This window comes from Tasmannia lanceolata, unplaced genomic scaffold (assembly GCF_043159265.1).
Source record: "Tasmannia lanceolata isolate RefF3 unplaced genomic scaffold, GAP_Taslan_0.1 ptg000025l, whole genome shotgun sequence".
Classification (NCBI taxonomy): Eukaryota; Viridiplantae; Streptophyta; class Magnoliopsida; order Canellales; family Winteraceae; genus Tasmannia; species Tasmannia lanceolata.
Window position 1 is genome coordinate 1,597,005 of NW_027518702.1, and position 26,540 is coordinate 1,623,544.

Here is a 26,540-nt window from a genome sequence, read left to right on the forward strand (position 1 = left end):
CCTTGGAGTGGATAACCTGTAAATTTATTCTAATTTTATCAAATTCATGTTTTAAGGCAGTGTCCTTTCTGTCCAGGTAATGTCCATCTATGTCCAAAATAATGTTCCCTGTGTTCAGTGTTCTTTCTATTAAAATTTTAAAATCATGGGGCCCAGCATGCACTATTCATATGGACCCCACATGTTACTATTCATGTGGACCCCACAGGTTACTATTCATGTGGACCCCACATGTTACTATTCATGTGGACCCCACAGGTTACTATGCTCAGCAGTTCACCATTCTTTGATTTAGTTTATTTCTTGGCTACTATGCTCAGCAGTTCGCCTTTCTTTGATTAAAGTTTACTTTACGGTTACTATGCTAGTATTTCACCGTTCAAATAAGATGGGCTACTATGCTCAGCAGTTCGCCTTTCTTTGATTAAAATTTACTTTACGGTTACTATGCTAGCATTTCACCGTTCAAATAAGATGGTAAAACTTGCATAATCTATAGCGAGTTATCGCCTCTTATGCATGCTTTATCCTAATATTTACATAGGTGGTAGAACCAACTAGGGGTGGACATGGTTCGGTTCGGTTCGGTTTTGGGGTATACCCAGAACCGAACCATATATAATCGGTTCCCTGAAATTGGAACCGAACCAGAACCATATAAGTTTGGAACCGAACCGAACCAGAACCATATATAATCGGTTCGGTTCGGTTCGGTTCTGGGTTTACCCGATCTTCATCAAATCAACGGAATTTCTTCACAATAGTTGTTTGAATGTTTGGTTTTCTTTTCTTGAGATAGAATAATTTTTTGTTTCCAGCTTGTCATCATCATTATGGGAAAAGCAGAGCACAAAAGTCTCTAATGAAATGATGAATATGACTTTGTGGGGGCGTTATACAAACTACTCTCATAATATTTTACTATTTTTAAAAGCCTTTCACTTTCTTCTTACACTTACAAAAACTTTCAAGTTAATATTAAAAACAAAAAGGATTCCCACATCTTCTTTCGTGCCATTAAAATATTAAGGCTTGTTTGGTGAGATTAAAAATATTTGGGCAAGTGCTGAGATTAAAAAACTTGTTTTCCAGTCTGACTAAGGGTTTTAAGGTGGGTCGGTTCTTGGTTCGGTTCTCGGTTCCGGGATCCAAACCCAGAACCGAACCGAATTTCCATCGGTTCCAGGTTATTAGAACCGGAACCGAACCATATAACTATGGAACCGAACCGAACCGAACCATATGTGCCGGTTCGGTTCGGTTCCTCGGTTCGAACCGGAACCATGTCCACCCCTAGAACCAACCATATTACCCATAGTAAATACTTTAACTATCTATATGAAAGACTTACCTTGGTGGTGATGAAGTGGATTTCCTTTTCCTTCTCTTCTCTCTCTTTTTCCCTCTCTCTCTTACTCTTTCTTCTCTGAATTTTTAGCTCTACTAGGGTTTGTCGAAATAACAAAATGAGAGTCGCTATTTATAGATACTACATTATTAAATTCACAACTACCCTCTTAAATGCTTCTCTTAAATGCTTTTAAAAATATAGGAATAGTAAAGGTATAAATAAATGAATAGTAAAGGCTGCTTGAATAGTAACAGAATGATTAATATTATTTAATTATTATTTTCGTCGGTGAAGCGCAACTACTCATTAATGATAGTGGTTGTGGAGTGACCCGCTTAACCAATGAGTTAATGAAAGTGATTGCGGTGTGTCCTTCTGGTAGTGGTTCCCACTGGCGTTGGGTCCCTCTATTTGTGGGTCCTGCTTGTTGTGGGACCCGCTTGTGTGGGGCCCGCTGATGTGGGACCCGCTTGTGTGGGGCCCGCTGATGTGGGACCCGTTTGTGTGGGGCCCGTTGATGTGGGACCCACTGTTGGTGGGACCCGCTTGTGAATAGTACTCGGTGGGTCCTACTGTGAATAGTAATTTTGAATAGTTTATCTCAATAGTGAACTTGCATAGTATTTCTGCATAGTAATCTTACGTAGTATTTCTGCATAGTAATCTTGCATAGTGACTATTGTGAATAGTAATTATGAATAGTGACTATTGATAAATTTTTTTATATGTGTAAGTATCTACTCATTTTTAGTTGACATCTGGGACGGTGGTTTAGTGGTAGGAAGCCGTTCAATCCTCGCTCAGCGCTGGGTTCGAATCGCGTACGCCCCATTATGCCAGATGTCCTCATGCCCGATTAACTCGGGGAAAAATGAGTAATGGCCAATGATTACCCACCTATGAGGCCATTTTTATTTATTTGTATATATATATATATATATTTTTTTTTTACCGGTTATTACACTTACGCCTCCTTGCTCATGGTGAGGATTAAAGCATCCGACGATTCCGTGCTTGATCGAGCTTGTGTGTCCCCTCGCTCGTAGTGTAGATCAAAATTTATGTTTTTTAAAGAAAATAAATAAAAAAGAACAAGAATTGTTTTACCCTTTGAATCTGCCATAGAGGATGGTGAGGAACACATTTTTGCTTCTTTCCCTCTCATATGTTGCATTAGAGGCTGCCTATATAAGGCTTCTTCCCCTCTCATGTGTATAAGTTTGGAATTGAAATTTTTGGAGAGATTCCCATTGGAGAGAAATTTGAAATAGAGCTTGGCACTTTTATCTTTCATCTTTTTTCTTAAGATGATGGAATTTCAAGATTAGGGTCTTAATCTTTGTTCCATATCTTCCATTACTCAATTTCTGGTTGAATGTAAGAACATCATCACTTTGATTTCACAATTGATCGACCTCTTACGTCTCCTTGCTCATGGTGTGGATCAAAGCATCCGACGATTCCGTGCTTGATCGAGCTTGTGCGTCCCCTCACTCGTGGTGTAGATCAAAATTTATGTTTTTCAAAGCAAATAAATAAAAACAGCAAGAATTGTTTTACCCTTTGAATCTGCCATAGACGATGGTGATGAAGACATTTTTGCTTCTTTCCCTCTCATATGTTGCATTAGAGGCTAGCTATATAAGGTTTCTTCTCCTCTAATATGTATAAGTTTGGAATTGAAATTTTTGGAAAGATTCTCAAAAAAGAGAAATTTGAAAAGATGATGGAATTTCAAGATTAGTGTCATAATCTTTGTTCCATATCTTCCATTTCTCAATTTCTTGTTGAATGCAAGAACATCATCACTTCGATTTCACGATTGATCGAGCTCATACGTCTCCTTGCTCATGGCGTGGATCAAAGCATCTGACGATTCCGTGCTTCATCGAGCTTGTGCGTCCCCTCGCTTGTGATGTAGATCAAAATTTATGTTTTTCAAAGAAAATAAATAAAAAGGAGGAAGGATTGTTTTACCCTTTGAATCTGCCATAGACGATGACGAAGAACACATTTTTGGTTCTTCCCTCTCATATGTTTCATTAGAGGCTGTCTATATAACGTTTCTTCCCATCTCATATGTATAAGTTTGGAATTGAAATTTTTGGAAAGATTCCCATTAGAGAGAAATTTGAAATAGAGTTTGGCACTTTTATCTTTCGTCTCTTTTTCTTAAGATGATGGAATTTCAAGATTAGTGTCCTAATCTTTGTTCAACATCTTCCATTTCTCAATTTCTTGTTGAATGCAAGAACATCATCACTTTGATTTCACGATTGATCGAGCTCATACGTCTCCTTGCTCATGGTGTGGATCAAAGCATCCGCCGAATCCGTGCTTGATCGAACTTGTGCGTCCCCTCGCTCGTGGTGTAGATCAAAATTTATGTTTTTGAAAGAAAATAAATAAAAAAGAGCAAGAATTCTTTTACCCTTTGAATCTGCCATACACGATGTCGAGGAACACATTTTTGCTTCTTTCCCTCTCATATGTTGCATTAGAGGCTGCCTATATAAGGCTTCTTCCCCTCTCATATGTATAAGTTTGGAATTGAAATTTTTGGAAAGATTCCCATTAGAGAGAAATTTGAAATAGAGCTTGGCACTTTTATATTTCGTCTTTTTTCTTAAGATGATGGAATTTCAAGATTAGTGTCTTAATCTTTTTTCAAATCTTCAATTTCTCAATTTCTTGTTGAATGCAAGAACATCATCACTTTGATTTCACGATTGATCGAGTTCTTACGCCTCCTTGCTCATGGTGAGGATTAAAGCATCCAGCGATTCCGTGCTTGATCGAGCTTGTGCGTCCCCTCGCTCGTAGTGTATATCAAAATTTATGTCTTTCAAAGAAAATAAAAAAAAGTGCAAGAATTGTTTTACCCTTTGAATCTCCATAGACGATGGTGAGGAACACATTTTTGCTTCTTTCCCTCTCATATGTTGCATTAGAGGCTGCCTATATAAGGCTTCTTCCCCTCTCATGTGGATAAGTTCGGAATTGAAATTTTTGGAGAGATTCCCATTGGAGAGAAATTTGAAATAGAGCTTGGCACTTTTATCTTTCATCTTTTTTCTTAAGATAATGGAATTTCAAGATTAGTGTCTTAATCTTTGTTCCATATCTTCAATTTCTCAATTTCTTATTTAATGCAAGAACATCATCACTTTAATTTCACGATTGATCGAGCTTTTAAGCCTCCTAACTCATGGTGTGGATGAAAGCATCCGGCGATTCCGTGCTTGATCGAGCTTGTGCGTCCCCTCGCTCGTAGTATAGATCAAAATTTATGTCTTTCAAAGAAAATAAAAGAAAAAGAGCAAGAATTATTTTACCCTTTGAATCTGCCATAGACGATGGTGAGGAACACATTTTTGCTTCTTTCCCTCTCATATGTTGCATTAGAGGCTGCCTATATAAGGCTTCATCCCCTCTCATGAGTATAAGTTTGGAATTGAAATTTTTCGAGAGATTCCATTAGAGAGAAAATTGAAATTGAGCTTGGCACTTTTATCTTTAATCTTTTTTCTTAAGATGATGGAATTTCAAGATTAGTGTCTTAATCTTTGTTCCATAACTTCAATTTCTCAATTTCTTGTTGAATGCAAGAACATCATCACTTTGATTTCACGATTGATCGAGCTCATACGTCTCATTGCTCATGGTGTAGATCAAAGCATCTGACGATTCCGTGCTTGATCGAGCTTGTGAGTCCCCTCGCTCGTGGTGTAGATCAAAATTTATGTTTTTCAAAGAAAATAAATAAAAAGGAGCAAGGATTGTTTTACCCTTTGAATCTGCCATAGACGATGACGAGGAAAACATTTTTGCTTCTTTCCCTCTCATATGTTGCATTAGAGGCTGCATATATAAGGCTTCTTCCCCTCTCAAATGTATAAGTTTGGAATTGAAATTTTTGGAAAGATTCCCATTAGAGAGAAATTTGAAAGAGAGCTTGGAAGTTTTATCTTTCATCTTTTTTGTTAAGATGATGGAATTTCAAGATTAGTGTCTCAATCTTTGTTCCATATCTTCAATTTCACAATTTCATGTTGAATGCAATAACATTATCACTTTGATTTCACGATTGATCGAGCTCTTACGCTTCCTTGCTCATGGTGTGGATCAAAGCATCCGGCGAATCCGTGCTTGATCGAGCTTGTGCGTCCCCTCGCTCGTGGTGTAGATCAAAATTTATGTTTTTGAAAGAAAATAAATAAAAAAGAGCAAGAATTCTTTTACCCTTTGAATCTGCCATACACGATGTCGAGGAACACATTTTTGCTTCTTTCCCTCTCATATGTTGCATTAGAGGCTGCCTATATAAGGCTTCTTCCCCTCTCATATGTTTAAGTTTGGAATTGAAATTTTTGAACAGATTCTCATTAGAGAGAAATTTGAAATAGAGCTTGGCACTTTTATATTTCGTCTTTTTTCTTAAGATGATGGAATTTCAAGATTAGTGTCTTAATCTTTTTTCAAATCTTCAATTTCTCAATTTCTTGTTGAATGCAAGAACATCATCACTTTGATTTCACGATTGATCGAGCTCTTACGCCTCCTTGCTCATGGTGAGGATTAAAGCATCCGGCGATTTCGTGCTTGATCGAGCTTGTGCGTCCCCTCGCTCGTAGTGTAGATCAAAATTTATGTCATTCAAAGAAAATAAAAAAAAAAGAACAAGAATTGTTTTACCCTTTGAATCTGCCATAAACGATGGTGAGGAACACATTTTTGCTTCTTTCCCTCTCATATGTTGCATTAGAGGCTGCCTAAATAAGGCTTCTTCCCCTCTCATGTGTATAAGTTTGGAATTGAAATTTTTGGAGAGATTCCCATTGGAGAGAAATTTGAAATAGAACTTGGCACTTTTATCTTTCATCTTTTTTCTTAAGATGATGGAATTTCAAGATTAGTGACTTAATCTTTGTTCCATATCTTCCATTTCTCAATTTCTTGTTGAATGGAAGAACATCATAACTTTGATTTCACGATTGATCGAGCTCTTACGTCTCCTTGCTCATGGTGTGGATCAAAGCATCCGACGATTCCGTGCTTGATCGAGCTTGTGCGTCCCCTCGCTCGTGGTGTAGATCAAAATTTATGTTTTTCAAAGCAAATAAATAAAAAGAGCAAGAATTGTTTTACACTTTGAATCTGCTATAGACGATGACGATGAACACATTTTTGCTTATTTCCCTCTCATATGTTGCATTAGAGGCTGCCTATATAAGGCTTCTTCCCCTCTAATATGTATAAGTTTGGAATTGAAATTTTTGGAAAGATTCTCAATAGAGAGAAATTTGAAATAGAGCTTGGCACTTTTATTTTTTGTCTTTTTTCTTAAGATGATGGAATTTCAAGATTTGTGTCTTAATCTTTGATCCAAATCTTCCATTTCTCAATTTTTTGTTGAATGTAAGAACATCATCACTTTGATTTCACGATTGATCGAGTTCTTCCGTCTCCTTGCTCGGGGTGTGGATCAAAGCATCCGACGATTCCGTGCTTGATAGAGCTTGTGAGTCCCCTCGCTCGTGGTGTAGATCAAAATTTTTGTTTTTGAAAGAAAATAAATAAAAAAGAGCAAGAATTGTTTTACCCTTTGAATCTGCCATAGAGGATGGTGAGGAACACATTTTTGCTTATTTCCCTCTTATAGGTTGCATTAGAGGCTGCCTATATAAGGCTTCTTCTTCTCTCATGTGTATAAGTTTGGAATTGAAATTTTTGGAGAGATTCCCAATGGAGAGATTTAAAATAGAGCTTGGCACTTTTATCTTTCATCTTTTTTCTTAACATGATGGAATTTCAAGATTAGTGTCTTAATCTTTGTTCCAAATCTTTAATTTCTCAATTTCTTGTTAAATGCAAGAACAACATCACTTTGATTTCACGATTGATCGAGCTCTTACGCCTCCTTGCTCATGGTGTGGATGAAAGCATCGGCGATTCCGTGCTTGATCGAGTTTGTGCGTCCCCTCGCTCGTAGTGTAGATCAAAATTTATGTCTTTCAAAGAAAATAAAAAAAAAGAGCAAGAATTGTTTTACCCTTTGAATCTGCAATAGACGATGGTGAGGAACACATTTTTGCTTCTTTCCCTCTCATATGTTGCATTAGAGGCTGCCTATATAAAGCTTCTTCCCCTCTCATGTGGATAAGTTTGGAATTGAAATTTTTGGAGAGATTCCCATTGGAGAGAAATTTGAAATAGAGCTTGGCACTTTTATCTTTCATCTTTTTTCTTAAGATGATGGAATTTCAAGATTAGTGTCTTAATCTTTGTTCCATATCTTCCATTTCTCAATTTCTTGTTGAATGGAAGAACATCATCACTTTGATTTCACGATTGATCGAGCTCTTACGTCTCCTTGCTCATGGTGTGGATCAAAGCATCCGACGATTCCGTGCTTGATCAAGCTTGTGCGTCCCCTCGCTCGTGGTGTAGATCAAAATTTATGTTTTTCAAAGCAAATAAATAAAAAGAGCAAGAATTGTTTTACCCTTTGAATCTGCCATAAACGATGACGAGGAACACATTGTTTCTTCTTTCCCTCTCATATGTTGCATTAGAGGCTGCCTATATAAGGCTTCTTCCCCTCTCATATGTATAAGTTTGGAATTGAAATTTTTGGAAAGATTCTCAATAGAGAGAAATTTGAAATAGAGCTTGGCACTTTTATCTTTTGTCTTTTTTCTTAAGATGATGGAATTTCAAGATTGGTGTCTTAATCTTTGTTCCAAATCTTCCATTTCTCAAATTTTTGTTGAATGCAAGAACATCATCACTTTGATTTCACGATTGATCGAGTTCTTTCGTCTCCTTGCTCATGGTGTGGATCAAAGCATCCGAGGATTCCGTGCTTGATTGAGCTTGTGAGTCCACTCGCTCGTGGTATAGATCAAAATTTATGTTTTTCAAAGAAAATAAATAAAAAAGAGCAATAATTGTTTTACCCTTTGAATCTGCCAAAGACAATGACGAGGAATACATTTTTGCATCTTTCCCCCTCATATGTTGCATTAGAGGCTGCTTATATAAGGCTTCTTCCCCTCTCATATGTATAAGTTTGGAATTGAAATTTTTGTAAAGATTCCCATTTGAGAGAAATTTGAAATAGAGCTTGGCACTTTTATCTTTCGTCTTTTTTCTTAAGATGATGGAATTTCAAGATTAGTGTCTTAATCTTTGTTCCAAATCTTCAATTTCTCAATTTCTTGTTGAATGCAAGAACATCATCACTTTGATTTCACGATTGATCGAGCTCTTACGCCTCCTTGCTCATGGTGTGGATGAAAGCATCCGGCGATTCCGTGCTTGATCGAGTTTGTGCGTCCCCTCGCTCGTAGTGTAGATCAAAATTTATGTCTTTCAAAGAAAATAAAAAAAAAGAGCAAGAATTGTTTTACCCTTTGAATCTGCAATAGACGATGGTGAGGAACACATTTTTGCTTCTTTCCCTCTCATATGTTGCATTAGAGGCTGCCTATATAAAGCTTCTTCCCCTCTCATGTGGATAAGTTTGGAATTGAAATTTTTGGAGAGATTCCCATTGGAGAGAAATTTGAAATAGAGCTTGGCACTTTTATCTTTCATCTTTTTTCTTAAGATGATGGAATTTCAAGATTAGTGTCTTAATCTTTGTTCCATATCTTCCATTTCTCAATTTCTTGTTGAATGGAAGAACATCATCACTTTGATTTCACGATTGATCGAGCTCTTACGTCTCCTTGCTCATGGTGTGGATCAAAGCATCCGACGATTCCGTGCTTGATCAAGCTTGTGCGTCCCCTCGCTCGTGGTGTAGATCAAAATTTATGTTTTTCAAAGCAAATAAATAAAAAGAGCAAGAATTGTTTTACCCTTTGAATCTGCCATAGACGATGACGAGGAACACATTGTTTCTTCTTTCCCTCTCATATGTTGCATTAGAGGCTGCCTATATAAGGCTTCTTCCCCTCTCATATGTATAAGTTTGGAATTGAAATTTTTGGAAAGATTCTCAATAGAGAGAAATTTGAAATAGAGCTTGGCACTTTTATCTTTTGTCTTTTTTCTTAAGATGATGGAATTTCAAGATTGGTGTCTTAATCTTTGTTCCCAAATCTTCCATTTCTCAAATTTTTGTTGAATGCAAGAACATCATCACTTTGATTTCACGATTGATCGAGTTCTTTCGTCTCCTTGCTCATGGTGTGGATCAAAGCATCCGAGGATTCCGTGCTTGATTGAGCTTGTGAGTCCACTCGCTCGTGGTATAGATCAAAATTTATGTTTTTCAAAGAAAATAAATAAAAAAGAGCAATAATTGTTTTACCCTTTGAATCTGCCAAAGACAATGACGAGGAATACATTTTTGCATCTTTCCCCCTCATATGTTGCATTAGAGGCTGCTTATATAAGGCTTCTTCCCCTCTCATATGTATAAGTTTGGAATTGAAATTTTTGTAAAGATTCCCATTTGAGAGAAATTTGAAATAGAGCTTGGCACTTTTATCTTTCGTCTTTTTTCTTAAGATGATGGAATTTCAAGATTAGTGTCTTAATCTTTGTTCCAAATCTTCAATTTCTCAATTTCTTGTTGAATGCAAGAACATCATCACTTTGATTTCACGATTGATCGAGCTCTTACGCCTCCTTGCTCATGGTGTGGATGAAAGCATCCGGCGATTCCGTGCTTGATTGAGTTTGTGTGTCCCCTCGCTCGTAGTGTAGATCAAAATTTATGTCTTTCAAAGAAAATAAAAAAAAAGAGCAAGAATTGTTTTACCCTTTGAATCCGCAATAGACGATGGTGAGGAACACATTTGTGCTTCTTTCCCTCTCATATGTTGCATTAGAGGCTGCCTATATAAAGCTTCTTCCCCTCTCATGTGGATAAGTTTGGAATTGAAATTTTTGGAGAGATTCCCATTGGAGAGAAATTTGAAATAGAGCTTGGCACTTTTATCTTTCATCTTTTTTCTTAAGATGATGGAATTTCAAGATTAGTGTCTTAATCTTTGTTCCATATCTTCCATTTCTCAATTTCTTGTTGAATGGAAGAACATCATCACTTTGATTTCACGATTGATCGAGCTCTTACGTCTCCTTGCTCATGGTGTGGATCAAAGCATCCGACGATTCCGTGCTTGATCAAGCTTGTGCGTCCCCTCGCTCGTGGTGTAGATCAAAATTTATGTTTTTCAAAGCAAATAAATAAAAAGAGCAAGAATTGTTTTACCCTTTGAATCTGCCATAGACGATGACGAGGAACACATTGTTTCTTCTTTCCCTCTCATATGTTGCATTAGAGGCTGCCTATATAAGGCTTCTTCCCCTCTCATATGTATAAGTTTGGAATTGAAATTTTTGGAAAGATTCTCAATAGAGAGAAATTTGAAATAGAGCTTGGCACTTTTATCTTTTGTCTTTTTTCTTAAGATGATGGAATTTCAAGATTGGTGTCTTAATCTTTGTTCCAAATCTTCCATTTCTCAAATTTTTGTTGAATACAAGAACATCATCACTTTGATTTCACGATTGATCGAGTTCTTTCGTCTCCTTGCTCATGGTGTGGATCAAAGCATCCGAGGATTCCGTGCTTGATCGAGCTTGGGAGTCCACTCGCTCGTGGTATAGATCAAAATTTATGTTTTTCAAAGAAAATAAATAAAAAAGAGCAAGAATTGTTTTACCCTTTGAATCTGCCAAAGACAATGACGAGGAACACATTTTTGCATCTTTCCCCCTCATATGTTGCATTAGAGGCTGCTTATATAAGGCTTCTTCCCCTCTCATATGTATAAGTTTGGGATTGAAATTTTTGTAAAGATTCCCATTTGAGAGAAATTTGAAATAGAGCTTGGCACTTTTATCTTTCGTCTTTTTTCTTAAGATGATGGAATTTCAAGATTAGTGTCTTAATCTTTGTTCCAAATCTTCAATTTCTCAATTTCTTGTTGAATGCAAGAACATCATCACTTTGATTTCACGATTGATCGAGCTCTTACGCCTCCTTGTTCATGGTGTGGATGAAAGCATCCGGCGATTCCGTGCTTTTTCGAGCTTGTGCGTCCCCTCGCTCGTAGTGTAGATCAAAATTTATGTCTTCCAAAGAAAAAAAAAGAGCAAAAATTGTTTTTCCCTTTGAATCTGCCATATACGATGGTGAGGAACACATTTTTGCTTCTTTCCCTCTCATATGTTGCATTAGAGGATGCCTATATAAGGCTTCTTCCCCTCTCATGTGTATAAGTTTGGAATTGAAATTTTTGGAGAGATTCCCATTGGAGAGAAATTTGAAATAGAGCTTGACATTTTTATCTTTCTTCTTTTTTCTTAAGATGATGGAATTTCAAGATTAGTGTCTTAATTTTTGATCCAAATCTTCCATTTCTCAATTTTTTGTTGAATGCAAGAACATCATCACTTTGATTTCACGATTGATCGAGTTCTTACGTCTCCTTGCTCGTGGTGTGGATCAAAGCATCCGACGATTCCGTGCTTGATCGAGCTTGTGAGTCCCCTCGCTCGTGGTGTAGATCAAAATTTATGTTTTTCAAAGAAAATAAATAAAAAAGAGCAAGAATTGTTTTACCCTTTGAATCTGTCATAGACCATGACGAGGAACACATTTTTGCTTCTTTCCCCCTCATATGTTGCATTAGAGGCTGCCTATATAAGGCTTCTTCCCCTCTCATATGTATAAGTTTGGAATTGAAATTTTTGGAAAGATTCTCATTTGAGAGAAATTTGAAATAGAGCTTGGCACTTTTATCTTTCGTCTTTTTTCTTAAGATGATGGAATTTCAAGATTAGTGTCTTAATCTTTGTTCGAAATCTTTAATTTCTCAATTTCTTGTTGAATGCAAGGACATCATCACTTTGATTTCACGATTGATCGAGCTCTTACGCCTCCTTGCTCATGGTGTGGATGAAAGCATCCGGAGATTCCGTGCTTGATCGAGCTTGTGCGTCTCCTAGCTCGTAGTGTAGATCAAAATTTATGTCTTTCAAAGAAAATAAAAAAAAAAGAGCAAGAATTGTTTTACCCTTTGAATCTGCCATAGACGATGGTGAGGAACACATTTTTGCTTCTTTCCCTCTCATATGTTGCATTAGAGGGTGCCTATATAAGTCTTCTTCCCCTCTCATGTGTATAAGTTTGGAATTGAAATTTTTGGAGAGATTCCCATTGGCGAGAAATTTGAATTAGAGCTTGGCACTTTTATCTTTCCTCTTTTTTCTTAAGATGATGGAATTTCAAGATTAGTGTCTTAATATTTGTTTCATATCTTCCATTTCTCAATTTCTTGTTGAATGTAAGAACATCATCACTTTGATTTCACGATTGATCGAGCTCTTACGTCTCCTTGCTCATGGTGTGGATGAAAGCATCCGACGATTCCGTGCTTGATCGAGCTTGTGCGTCCCCTCGCTCGTGGTGTAGATTAAAATTTATGTTTTCTAAGCTAATAAATAAAAACAGCAAGAATTGTTTTACCCTTTGAATCTGCCATAGACGATGGTGATGAACACATTTTTGCTGCTTTCCCTCTCATATGTTGCATTAGAGGCTGCCTATATAAGGCTTCTTCCCCTCTCATATGTACAAGTTTGGAATTGAAATTTTTGGAAAGATTCTCATTAGGGAGAAATTTGAAATAGTGCTTGGCACTTTTATCTTTTGTCTTTTTTCTTAAGATGATGAAATTTCAAGATTAGTGTCTTAATATTTGTTCCAAATCTTCCATTTCTCAATTTTTTGTTGAATGCAAGAACATCATCACTTTGATTTCACGATTGATCGAGCTCTTATGTCTCCTTGCTCATGGTGTGGATCAAAGCATCCGGCGATTCCGTGCTTGATCGAGCTTGTGAGTCTCCTCGCTCGTGGTGTAGATCAAAATTTATCTTTTTCAAAGAAAATAAATAAAAAATAGCAAGAATTGTTTTACCCTTTGAATCTGCCATAGACCATGACGAGGAACACATTTTTGCTTCTTTCCTTCTCATATGTTGCATTAGAGGCTGCCTATATAAGGCTTCTTCCCCTCTCATATGTATAAGTTTAGAATTGAAATTTTTCGAAAGATTCCCATTAGAGAGAAATTTGAAAGAGAGCTTGGAACTTTTATCTTTCATCTTTTTTCTTAAGATGATGGAATTTCAAGATTAGTGTCTTAATCTTTGTTCCATATCTTAAATTTCTCAATTTTTTGTTGAATGCAAGAACATCATCACTTTGATTTCACGATTGATCGAGTTCTTACGTCTCCTTGCTCATGGTGTGGATCAAAGCATCCGACGATTCCGTGCTTGATCGAGGTTGTGTGTTCACTCGCTCGTGGTGTAGATCAAAATTTATGTTTTTCAAAGAAAATAAATAAAAAAGAGCAAGAATTATTTTACCCTTTGAATCTGCCATAGACCATGACGAGGAACACATTTTTGCTTCTTTCCCTCTCATATGTTGCATTAGAGACTGCATATATAATGCTTCTTCCCCTCTCATATGTATAAGTTTGGAATTGAAATTATTGGAAAGATTCCCATCAGAGAGAAATTTGAAATAGAGCTTGGCACTTTATCTTTCGTCTTTTTTCTTAAGATGATGGAATTTCAGGATTAGTGTCTTAGTCTTTGTTCCATATCTTCCATTTCTCAATTTCTTGTTGAATGCAAGAACATCATCACTTTGATTTCATGATTGATCGTGCTCTTACGTCTCCTTGCTCATGATGTGGATCAAAGCATCCGACGATTCCGTGCTTAATCGAGCTTGTGCGTTCCCTCGCTCGTGGTGTAGATCAAAATATATGTTTTTCAAATAAAATAAATAAAAAAGAGCAAGAATTTCTAGATCTATACAATCGCCGAAGAACCCTTTCGGATACAACCGTGTCAGTGTCATTGTTATTTCATTATCAACAATATGTTGGGTTGGTCTTCTATATGGTAGCTGTGTACAACACTGCATGTACGTACGGCAAAGTTATCAAATTTCAATTGGTACGGGAAGCCGTTTTTAAGAGGAAATGGAAGACTTTGTATCTCTTGGTTAGGAATGCTCGGAAGCTTTACCAATATCTCATACAATACTATACTCTGTCCATGATAAACTCTAGTGGACTGTTGTTATTGAAATGTATATTTGCTACTTTTTCAAAGAAAACTATATTTCTCCCTGGTGACTTAATGACTACATACAAGACTGTGAAAGGCAGTAGGCATTTCTGACAGGAACCTCTCCGAAAGAGTCACAACGTGTTCTTGATAGCCTAAGAGCTCATCACTTTCTCAAATAAGTGCAGGTCAATACCACACTGTTGTATAAAAAAGGGGCTGATATTTGGGTTCGGAGACAATGAGAGGGTGAAACTTGGGTGTGACCATCGAGAGTATGCGTTGATCCAATTGAAATAGTGGTACCCACAGAGATGCAAGAGGCAGCTGAAAGCAGGTGAGTTTCAGGGATACTTTAATTGCATGGATGGGAGCTCGGTAAACTTTTGTATAATAATGTCTGCATTTTATTTATTTTTCAAGCAATATCTATTTGAAGTTAGAAAGGCCTTGTCTATCTTTGTTGTAGAGAGATTGCTCCCAACCCTAGAGTTTTCTTTGACATGCCCATCTTTGTTGTAGAGAGATTGCTCCAAACCCTAGAGTTTTCTTCGATATTTCATAAAATTCAGGATGCTTTGTGATTTTTTTGAAAAAAAAATAAAATCCTAATTTTTCCCAAGATTTTGAAAAACCATTTAAATTTCTTCGTATTTTATTTTAACATTGATAATATAACAAAAATATCATGATAACTTCGCGATATCATTTATTCTTGTAATTTGTTCATCAACTTTATGTTTTTATATATAGTTTTTGCTGAATTTTTCGAATTCAGTGAGGGAAATTCACCTGATTTTTGCCAACCTTCTACTGGATTATACTCTAGCTGCTTTTCTTGATGTTAAATAGTAGACATCAGTGAAAACTGCTGTAGTTTTTCTCCATTCATAAAAGAAAAAATAGTTCATGACAGCTTGTTAAATTGAGAGAATCCCCCACGAACCTTGAAAATCATCTCTCTTGCATTTTAAGTTTGCCGTAAACACACACACACACACCTTTGTGACTGAATCGAAGGGTTAGGATCTTATGATACGGGATAGTTAGGAGCATGGCATATCTATATGCATTCGACCGTGTAAAAGGTCTCAATGGGGAGGAGCTCTGTTGGGTCACAGCTCTCCATCTTATGCATCAAGAGGTTCAAGTAATCCATATTCTTCTTCCCCACCCCCTCCCTGGAAAGAACATCGGTCAGTTTGCCTTAGTTCAGCTGGAGTAAGGAACAAGTAATCCATATTCTTTTCTTCTTTTTGTTTTCAGTAGTGTGTTAAAGAAATGTTAGTTGGATTTAGGAGGGAAAAAATCGTCTCCACCATGTAGGATCATCGGAGCTTGTCCACTTTGCTTTTAATTTTATTTTCTTCAAGTTTAAGACTGATTCCAGAATATCCCATATCCCTATCAAGAGAAACTCTTTTGTTATTTTTCAACACCAAACTAAAAAAAGGCACAAAAACACACAAATCCCATTAAAAACTTCAACAACAATATTCACAAATCCTTCCCTCAGCTCCACTACTCTTCTACTCGGACGACTGTAAATGCTCCCGGAAAACTTTCAAAACGTCAGGAAAAGTAACAATTCCAACCAAGTTATCATCATCTTCAATAACCCACACATAATTCACCCTGTGCGCGAGCGCCTGGATCATCACCGCAACAATGGAGCTCCCCGGATGGCATACAATCGCTTCAGACCGTCGGATCATCCTCGCCGAGTAGCTCCTCGTCCTACTATACCTCCTTATCTCCGGCAAAGACTCCACAGAAGAATCATCCTCTTCAGAGGATGATGAAAATGATGAAGAATTAGAGAATTCGCCTAATATCTCTAACATCCCTTCTAAATTCCCCTCTCTCAACCTCAACTTCAGAGTCCTAACAAGGTCCTCTGGTGGGCCACCACAGTCAATGTAGGCCATGAGTTCGCCAGCGGAGAGGGCGATAATCGCCGGAGCAATGGTCTCATCACAGGCGGCGAGAGTTGAGGGGGAGATCTCGCCGATGAGGGTACTGTCGGGGGAGATTACGGCGACTGAGGTTTGTTCTGAGAGGGCGAGGGCGATTGAATCGACGGCAGATAATGCGGAATCATGGTATCCGACGGCTAGGATATCGGTACGGATAATGCCGAGGGAGGCGATGGAGAGGGCGGGAATCGGAGAGAAGATTCCGATGCAGTTGAGGAAGAATCTGATTATGTCTTCTTGAGTCAGACAGCAGAATTCAAGATAGTTGGAGTGGGTTGAATTGAGAATTGAGTTATTTTTTTGAAGCTTTTTTCTTTTGCTTTGGATTGGAACGATTAGGTTTTGTGCTCCTTCGAGAATCAGATCTAGAGCTTCTAACAAGCTGTGAAAATAGAAAAAAAGAGAGAGGTTTTCATTAGTTATGGAATAAGAATCTACTGAGAATTAAGGGAGAAAATCAAGAGCAAAATGTATGTAAAAAGCTCATGGAATGAGGAAAATATTCTGTTTGGAATAAACAGAAAAGAGTATCCCTAAAATACGTTTTTTTTTTTTTTTTTTGCAAAATATTTTTGGAAGACAATACATCGGAAAAATCAAAGGTTTTTTTATGGAAATAAGTTAAGCCCACCAAACAGAAAATCGTTCAAAATTCAAACGCAAAAAAGAAATAAGAAAAAGTCTTCAAAGAATAAAACTTAGCTTAGGTCGGGTCTGTGAAACTTTCCACAGGCCCCGTGCTAATAGCATGGACTATTAGCCATACTATTAGCAAGGTGTGGAAATATTAATTACATCTGAAAAATAAATAGTAAGCATGTAATTGATATTTCCACACCCCCAACACCGTGAACCCAAACCTGAGCCGACATCAGTTGAAAAGGCAAAGAAATGAAAAAATCTCGGTGACATCAGCAAAATCTTGGTTTGAAAATGTTGGTCTCTCTTTCTCTCTCAATTCTCTTCACTGATCATAATATCTTTCTCTAATTAATGCTTGTCCCCTCCTTTCTCTCCTACCTTTACCCACATAAATCTCAGGAAAAGAAAAAAAACCCGGCAACCAAACGGAGTTACAAATCGGGAAAAATGTACTCGACAATGAAAAAATCAGGGCGAAAAATCCGGTACCCGTCGTCATCAATGAGTTTAATGCAAAATCCTCCAGAAACGTCTCAATTCATCGAAAATAAGAGCAAACCATAGACAAACACCTCAACAATCTAATCTTCTAAGATACAGAAGCAAAAATACAAGAAAAAGCTGCGAATCACAGCACGAACAACGAATTTCACTAAAAAAAAATCTACAAGAAGATTCGAATTTGAAAAGAAAATCCAGAAAAACATAAGAAAAAAAAAATCTTCCTGACAAGAAACTAAAAGATAAATAACAAATTTCTATAAGCCCTAGATCTCACTAATCCTCAGTTCAACAAGCAATACGAGCCCCAAAACCTTGAGAGATTGGAGAGGGGCGATTTGAGAGAAGAGACAGGGCTCAAGATGTTCTGAAATCTAATCTTAAAAACCTTAAAAATCTAATCTTCTGAAATACAGAAGCAAAAATCACTGAAAAAAAACTGAGAATTCCAGGATGAACGATTTTTCACTAAAAAGCTCCAAGAACATTCAACATCTAAGCACTAGATCTCACGAATCCTAACCTGCAATGCCACTTAACATGTCCTAATCTAATCTTCTGAAATACAGAAGCAAAAATCACCAGAAAAAACTGAGAATTTGATCACAAAAGACGTCTTTCACTAAAAAAATCCAAGAACATCCAAATTTGAAAAGAAAATCCCCAAAAAAAAAAAAAACAGAGCAGAAAAAAAAAATCTTCCGGAAACAAATGAAACTGAGAGAAAAAATAACCGAAGATTTTTCTTCGAAAACAGGAAAATCAGAACACACCACAGCATAACAAACCTTAAAAATCTAATCAGCACGAACGACATCTTTCACTAGAAAATCTTCAAGAACATCCAAATTTCAAAAGAAAATGCAAAAAAAAAAAAAAAAATTCTTCCTGACAAGAAATAAGTGAAAATCAAAGAAAAATAACAAATTTCGAAACCTAAGCCCCAGATCTAACGAATCCTAACCTGCAATGGCGTTCAACATGCCGTACAAGCCCTGGAACTTTCGGAAGGAGATCGGAGAGAGGCGATTTGAGAGCAGAGGCAGGACTCAAGATGTTCTCTTCTCGGCAGAGGTAGCAGACAATATCAACCATGCAAACCTTCCCGATGCAGATACACTCGCCGGAATCTGACACCGGAGCTTTTTCCGGCGAGTTATGGTCGCAGTTCCACACGCTAAGGTAACTCTCCCCGCATTTCTTCAACGCCGATAACGCTTCTCCGACTGTAGCCGATTTAGGCAGTGATTTTAGCGGTGGTTTTCCCAGGCAGAGGTCAGATACCTCATGAGATAGAAAGTTCAGTGCCATGCACTTACAGAGAAACCCTAGAAATCTCAGAGAGAGAGAGAGAGAGAGAGAGAGAGGATCTTTTTTTTGTTTTATTAGCGAGGAATGAAGTGAAAGAGAGGAGTTTGTGGGGGCAATTTATAGAAGTAGGTAACCGGAAGACAAATACAGCGCGTAAATTTCCCAATATGGGAAATGTTATCAGCACTCCTGTATTTTTATGATGGCACTCCTCACCTTTATGAAAAGTACAGTATGGCCCGCAACATAGCATGATCCAAACCGTCCATTAGATGGGCCACAGCCTAAATAGGTTGTGCCAGAAAAATTATTTCCATTGGTTGATTTCTAACCCTCTGATCTATAGAAGGTTAGGATCAACCCCTAACATTCAGATTCAGATCGGAGGGTTGGAAATGATTTTTGTGGCACAACTTATTTAGGCCGTGGCCCATCTAATGGACGGTTTGGATCATCCTATGGTGCGGATCATACCGTACTTTTAATAAAGTGAGAGTGCCATCATCAAAATACAGTAGTAGTGCTGATAACATTTCCTAATATCTATTTTACCGTGGGCCCCACTCGCGTGATGTCATTAAGGAAATTTTATATGGCGTAAGCCCATATAGTCGTCCTAGTTTTTTTTTAAAAAAGTATAGTACGGAATTACGGACCACACTATATGAAGATCCGTCCATGTAATGGAACACAACGTAAATAGGTTGTGCCGCAAAAATCATTTCCATAGAATGATCCCAGTCCTCCGATCTATAAATGTTTTAATAATATGCAGTTCCTCAATAGATAGGAGGGTTGGGATCATCCTATGGAAATAGTTTTTTGGGCACAACCTATTTACGTTATGACCCATATATGGACTGTTTGTATCATCTTATAGGAGGGTTCGTACCGTACTTTTGAAAAATACGAGACTATAAGGGCTCTTACATCATATAAAATCTCGTCATTATGAACAGAACGGCTCTGTATTTCGAGCCTCTACTGGCATTAGAGTGATCTGAACCCTCCATTTGGTGGACCCTACTGTAGAGATTTAAAAACAAACTATTATCTGATAATTTCAATTCTATGGCATGATGCGAGTGGGCCCAGCTCAAACTTCTTGCAGTAAAGATTTTCAATTGTATTATTCCCCAAAACTAAAATAGATATAAAAATAAGGAAAAAAAAAAAAAAGATTTTAGCTTTTCCAATGGCTACTCATTGACAGTTGGTTAAATTATAAGAGACGAGGTGAATTTGCCTGTTAATTATCACAGTGCGGGCTTGAAAAATCACATAAGATAGTTCAATGATCTGGTCTATTGACTACATTGAGATAATCCGGACCACTCATCTAGCAGTGCTTATCAGATCGGAAAACTTAAGCCATCCTATCAAATAAATTTTACATTGAATGGGCCGACAAATCCATGACTGATTGGGCCCATGCTAATATTCTAGACTAGTTTTGACTAGAGTTCCGTTTGGCTCTGTTCACTTGTGTTCCCGAGAAAGGAAAGGAAAGGAAAGTTGCTATTTTTTTCCCGAGAAAGCAGAAATACCATTGTTCTCTTACATTCTCAGGAAAATGTATATACTCACGTGGAAATACGAAAAAATAATGTGGAAAATCTGTTTTCTCGCCAAACCCTTCTAATATTTTCCCTTCAAATCGACTGGAAAATCGTTTTCCCGAGGTCGCGAGAAAATACGGGAGACTTTCACGCATCCTCTATTCCTCAGCGAGAAGAAAACCCTCGTCATCTCCGGCAACTTTCATCCCGTCCGGCGAAGTCAACACTCCGGCAACGCTACAAAAGGTCAGATCTTCTCTCTCTCTCTCTCTCTCTCTCTCATTTTCTCTTTTTTTCTTCCGGATAAATGACGAATCTCTCTAGGGTTTGGATTTCGTTTTTCTTCGGTTTGGGGTTGGGTTTCTTCTCAACGAAATAAGGTTTTTTTCCTCTGTGTTCAGATCTACATGCATACTAATTTTCATGGAGTTTTTTGTGTTCTGATCTACATTTCAGGGTGTTTTCTCGCCAAACCCTTCTCATATTTTCCCTTCAAATCGACTGGAAAATTGTTTTCCCGAGGTCGCGAGAAAATACAGGAGACTTTCACGCATCCTCTATTCCTCAGCGAGAAGAAAACCCTCGTCATCTCCGGCAACTTTCATCCCCTCCGGCGAACTCAACACTCCGGCAACGCTACAAAAGGTCAGATCTTCTCTCTCTCTCTCATTTTCTCTTTTTTTCTTCCGGATAAATGACGAATCTAGGGTATGGATTTCGTTTTTCTTCGGTTTGGGGTTGGGTTTCTTCTCAACGAAATAAGGTTTTTTTCCTCTGTGTTCAGATCTACATGAATACTAATTTTCATGGAGTTTTTTCATTTAAAGGTGATGTGTTCTGATCTACATTTCAGGGGTTCTGTTTTTACATTTTTTCAGCCATTACTAGACTTTTTTCATGTGTGTTCTTGTGGGATGACTAGGTTTTTTTATATTTTGGGTTTGATTTGGCAGTCTGTTGTTTATCTTCATGTTTTTTGTTATTAGTTCTTGAGATTGATTTTGCCCTTCTTTTCTGCTCTCTGGGTATGGCGTAACTGCTTGTAATGCCTTTTGATCTTGATCATGCTTTCGAATTAGGGTTTGATTTGGCAGTCTGTTATTTATCTTCATGTTTTTTTGTTATTAGTTATTGAGATCGAGTTTGCCCTTCTTTTCAGCTTTATGGGTAGGAAGCGACTGGTTGACTTAACTTCTCTCCTTTTGTCTTTGAACCTGTACATTATGGTTGGTGGGTTTTTATTTTTACTTCATTTGTTGGTCTGGTGCTCTCTGTTTCATGGAGAAGGGTTGCAATAATATCTCTTTTTTGACCTGGGAAACTAAATTTATTTATTCTTGATTTGTGCTTGTGATTCTGTGGATGTATTTACTGTTAATTTCTTGATTGTTCTTTTGGGTTCTGGATTTCATGGAGAAGGGTTGCAATAATTTGAACATATGTTAGTAGGAGATTGTTTGGTGTTACGGTGGTTGTGGTTGCTTGTTGGTGCTTTGGTGGTTGGTGGTGGCTGTAGGAGTTTTGTTTCGATGGTTGTGACTGTGGTTATGGTGTCTTTGCCGGTTGTGTTATTATCCTAAATATTATTTGTTTTAGTATTTGGTAGGGTTACCATCATGCCTCGTCAACCAGCAGATAGGCGGATGTTGATCCTTCGAGCTGCAGCTATAGTAATCTCTGCGGCGGCCGCAGTTACGCTTAGGGTTCGACTATATCTTGAGCAGAATATTACAAGAGCCCCTTACGAAAGCGGGTACTTAACCAGTAGGACCTTTATTAGACGTATCACGCACACAAAGAACCATTGTGTTGCTCTTCTTCGAATGGATGTTCGGTGCTTCCGCTCCTTCGTGGGCCTTTTCAGAAGCACAACATTGTTGAAAGACACAATTCACTGCACTGTTGAGGAATAGGTGGCTATTTTCTTAAGTGTGATTGCACACAATGAAAGGAATCGTACTGTTAGGGCAACCACAAGAAGGTTAGGGGCTACTGTTTCAAAGTATTTTAATAAGGTTCTCGACGCTGTTCTCATCCTACAAGACATGTTCATAGTACGTCCATCAAGGGAGACACCACGGGCAATCCTTGATAATCCTAATTTTATGCCTTACTTTAAGGTACGTTTACGATAGCTACGCATTTCGACTGAAGGTTGTTAATTCAGGTTGACATCTGAATGTCATTTTTATAGGATTGTATTGGTGCAATTGACGGGACCCACATTCATGCAAAAGTATCTGAGGATATTCAAAAAAGATATATTTGTCGTAAGCACTTCCCATCCCAAAATGTGTTAGCCTGTTGCGACTTTGACCTAAAGTTTACCTACGTCCTTTGTGGGTGGGAGGGGTCAGCATCGGACTCACGGGTGTTAGCATCTGCTATATCAAAGCCGAACGGGATTCCCATTTTGCCAGGTAATAATTAGCTTATTAGACTGTTTGTATTGATGCGGTTTCTGTAGTACTTAGCTAATTTAATTGTAATCCTTTGTTTATTGTAGGAAAGTTTTACCTTGGTGATGCCGGGTATCCGTGTCTGTCCCATTTTATAACTCCAATCCGAGGTATTGGTTACCATCTCAATCAGATTACAGGGTGCAGACCTAGGAAAGCCGAGGAGTTGTATAATCAAAGGCATTCTTCAGCCAGGAATGTAATCGAGCGAACTTTTGGTGTCTTGAAGAAGCGATTCAACATATTAAATTCAGCACCCATGTATTCATATTTCAAGCAGATCGACATAGTGTTGGCCTGTTGCTGCGTCCACAACCACATTAGGAGGGAGATGCCTGACGACTCCTACATTCAGGATGTTGACGATGAGCTGGCATCGCTTGTAGCTGAGGAGGAAGAGGAGGAAGAAGGTCCTGTTCCTCCTCCTCCTATGACTAGGGCCGAGGATGTAAGGGAAGGTCGTAACATTCGAACCGCAATCATGAATCAAATGTGGAATGATTTCGAAGCACGTCGTCGTTAGGAAATGACATGGTCGCAATAGTTGTGCACCACCTGTGTTTGGATGTGGATTTCACAATTTCGATGTGTAGTTTGCTGGAACCGTAGCTTATATTCCTTGCTTTCTTGAGATTTATGTAATTTCTATGTTTGCATTAGTATTGGTTCATGGGTTAATGTTACTTCTATGTTTGCATTAGTACTGGTTATCTATACTTCTTTGAGTGAATATTTTTTATATGAATGCTTTTGGAAAGTTGCAGGCGAGATGGCAACAACTGCAGGTACGACGGAAAAGAAGTCGAATGTCGCGTGGAATGGAGCTATGGATGGGGTTCTTTTAGCAGCCCTTAAGAATCAGATAGCTGAAGGGCAAAAGACTGGTGCCGGGTTCAAGGAGTGCGCTTACAATGCTGTTGCGCATGAAGTGTCTGATGTCCTGAAGAAGACCTTGACTAAAGATAATGTCAAGAATCGGTTAAAGACACTCAAGACAACCTACAGGACTCTGAACTCCATTATTAATCTCAGTGGCTTTGGCTGGGATGAAACCTTGTGCAAGATATCGGTTGACGAAGAAGTTAAGAATGATTACTTGAAGGTAATAAATTTTTATCGTATATCACTGCGAGTCATTTATAAGTTACGTGTTTAAATCAAGGAAGCGTGACAATGACAATTATTGTTTGCAGATGCATCCAGAAAATCAGAGGTTCTTTTCGAAACGATATCCACTCTACGAAGAGATGAAAGCTGTATGCGATGATGATTACGCACGTGGAGAGGAGGTGAGAGATAGGAGAGCGGTCCCCACTCAGGCGACGCAGGAAACACCGGCTGGTTCTTCATCGACCCTACCGGTTGGGGTCGATGATATGGACGACAGCTTCCTCCGTACTCCGCCACGTGCTAGACCTTCTTCATCTACACCTGCCGTAGATGCATCCATGGGCTATAATGACTCCTCTCCTATCAGGGGCCCAACTTCTGCTACTGGTGGGAAGAAGTCAAGGAAGCGTCCTAATGCTGCACTTCTATCGGAGTTGCAAGTTGTGTCTTCCAGCATTAATAGGGTTGCTGATGCCATAATTTCTACTGGTGAGGTGCACAGCCTCCCTGACCTTAAAGATGCGGTGCTGAACATTGGTGGTTTCCCCAGAGATGACCTCCTTGATGCTTATGTATACCTACACGGGCGTCACAAGGAAGCTGAGGCATTCCTTTCTTTGTCCAATATGGACCGCGTTTCGATGTTGGGGCGCATTATGCGGCGCTTGCCTACGCAGTTATGAGTTCCTTTTTTCGGTCGATGTTTTTTGGTGGTTGGGTCTTTTTGTTGAACCGTTTATATTTGAACTAACCATGTGATGGGTTTGATGGACTAACTTATGTATGGGTTTGATGGGCTTGTTGGTATGGGTTTAATGGACTAAATTAGTATGGGTTTGATGGACTAAATTATGTATGGGTTTGATTGCATCAATAGTTTTTGTATGTTATCTTATAAAGCTTGTGAATGAAAAACCTTACTTGAGATCTAAGTAATGTTCTTTACCTATCATTTGTTATTGCAACTATTATGTGTTGTTTATATGGTATCAGGTAATGGCGAAGGATAAGTTTTACGTGGTTTTCAAGGGACGACAGGTAGGCATATTCGACAGTTGGGCAGATTGTCACCTTCAAGTGAACAGGTATAGTGGAGCATCTTATCGCTCCTACGCCACAAGGAAGGAGGCAGAAGCAGCCTTAAATGCATATGATAAGCGCCATGAGGATTTGAAAGACAAGCGTGAAGAGGACATCCACAGTGTTCCTTGGTTTTTGGGGTTTGCCATTGGTGTGGGGTTAGTACCTATGATAGTAGTATTTTAGACTTTTTTCCCACTTGTTTATGAGGTATGTTTACTCACATTATGGTTTTATATGCAGACTGGGCATTAAAATGGTTGCTGATGCCAAAATTACTACTAGTGAGGTAGACAGCCTCCCTGGCCTCAAAGATGTAGTGCTGAACATTGATGGTTTCGTTAGAGGTGACCTTATTGATGCTTATGTGTACCTTCACGGGCATCACAAGGAAGCTAGGGCCTTCCTTTCTCTGGACGAGATGGACCGAGTGGAGATGTTGAGGCGCATTCTGCGCCGTATGCGCCGTTTGGCTATGTGATGTTTATCTATTTTTTGTTGAACCGTTTATATATTCACTATATTTTGGATGTGTGAGTTAGGTGGATTTTTTTCTTGCATTGGTGAATGCTTAATCCTATAGAATGTGATAATTTTCATTGAAGCTTTGATGGTGTAGATTTAATTTACTATTTCCAAGTAAGTTTTGATAGAGCCCAATTCTGTTTTGGATAGTGCTCATCTTTGATAAGAAGACTTTTTGAAGTACTTTGATATTCCAATTTATTTTCTGTTTGTATCTTTCCCATGTTACTCTGTCTCAGTTCTTGAAATAGGTTTTCCGTGTGCATGCAGGAGGGCTTTGGAATTGAAAATCATTAGGAACTTGGAGTATGCTTTTGTTTTGTTGTATACTTGTATTCTTTACAATTATATTTTTCATGCGTTTCACTTCAATGTTCTCACATGGAAAAGGTACAGAAAGAATCATTCAAGAATGCTCTTTCTGTTAATTCTAATGGATGGCTATTTCTTTCTGTGAATTAATTTTCAGGAAATATAAGATTCAGACTTTGGTGTAACTTGGCCCACACCTTACTCTAAGTCGCATTGAGATGCACAAACAATAGAGCAGGAGATCCCTTGGAAGGCTATTGCAGAGTATTCTTTAAAGTATGGCCTTATGGTTAATAGTTTCTGACTTTGTTTTGGGTTTGTTTGATATGTGCAGAGGCAGACAAGTGTACTCTACCTTGCTGTTTCCATACTGACCTTGATGGTGCTCCTTATATTCTATCTTATTGTTTTTTTGTACCGAAGGTATTAGATTCTTCCAGTACCAGTTCTCATTCACAACTTATGTAATCAATCAGTGATGTGTGTTTTTTTTTTTTTTGGGAAATGGGTCAATCAGTGATGTTATTTCTGTTCTATGTTGCAGAGAGATGAAAGGAGGCCTCCAGGATCTGAAGCGCATTTCAAAACCTGCAAGGAAGACAAA

The 26,540-nt window shown here is 38.1% G+C and overlaps 2 protein-coding genes across 2 annotated transcripts; one reads left to right on the plus strand and one right to left on the minus strand.

The window, feature by feature from the left end:
- Window positions 1-15,799: 15,799 nt before the first annotated feature.
- Window positions 15,800-18,985, minus strand: LOC143858196 (CBS domain-containing protein CBSX5-like). The gene is made up of 2 exons (XM_077368841.1): window positions 18,545-18,985; window positions 15,800-16,819 (listed from the first exon to the last, which is right to left on the minus strand). The coding sequence occupies exons 1-2, from the start codon at window positions 18,889-18,891 to the stop codon at window positions 15,991-15,993; spliced, it is 1,176 nt and encodes a 391-aa protein (XP_077224956.1). The 5' UTR covers window positions 18,892-18,985; the 3' UTR covers window positions 15,800-15,990.
- Window positions 18,986-23,370: 4,385 nt separating this feature from the next.
- On the plus strand, window positions 23,371-24,808 carry LOC143858207 (uncharacterized). Its single transcript, XM_077368862.1, has 2 exons — window positions 23,371-24,011; window positions 24,103-24,808. The coding sequence occupies exons 1-2, from the start codon at window positions 23,598-23,600 to the stop codon at window positions 24,700-24,702; spliced, it is 1,014 nt and encodes a 337-aa protein (XP_077224977.1). The 5' UTR covers window positions 23,371-23,597; the 3' UTR covers window positions 24,703-24,808.
- The last annotated feature ends 1,732 nt before the right edge of the window (window positions 24,809-26,540 follow it).

Excerpts from the sequence above, each read along its gene's own strand:
- LOC143858196 (XM_077368841.1), bottom strand. The coding sequence starts at position 18,891 with ATGGCACTGAACTTTCTATCTCATGAGGTATCTGACCTCTGCCTGGGA. Across the intron at positions 16,820-18,544 it reads CATGTTGAACGCCATTGCAG|CTTGTTAGAAGCTCTAGATC; the intron begins GTTAGGATTCGT and ends CTATTTTCACAG.
- LOC143858207 (XM_077368862.1), top strand. The coding sequence starts at position 23,598 with ATGTTTGCATTAGTACTGGTTATCTATACTTCTTTGAGTGAATATTTT. Across the intron at positions 24,012-24,102 it reads TTAAGAATGATTACTTGAAG|ATGCATCCAGAAAATCAGAG; the intron begins GTAATAAATTTT and ends TATTGTTTGCAG.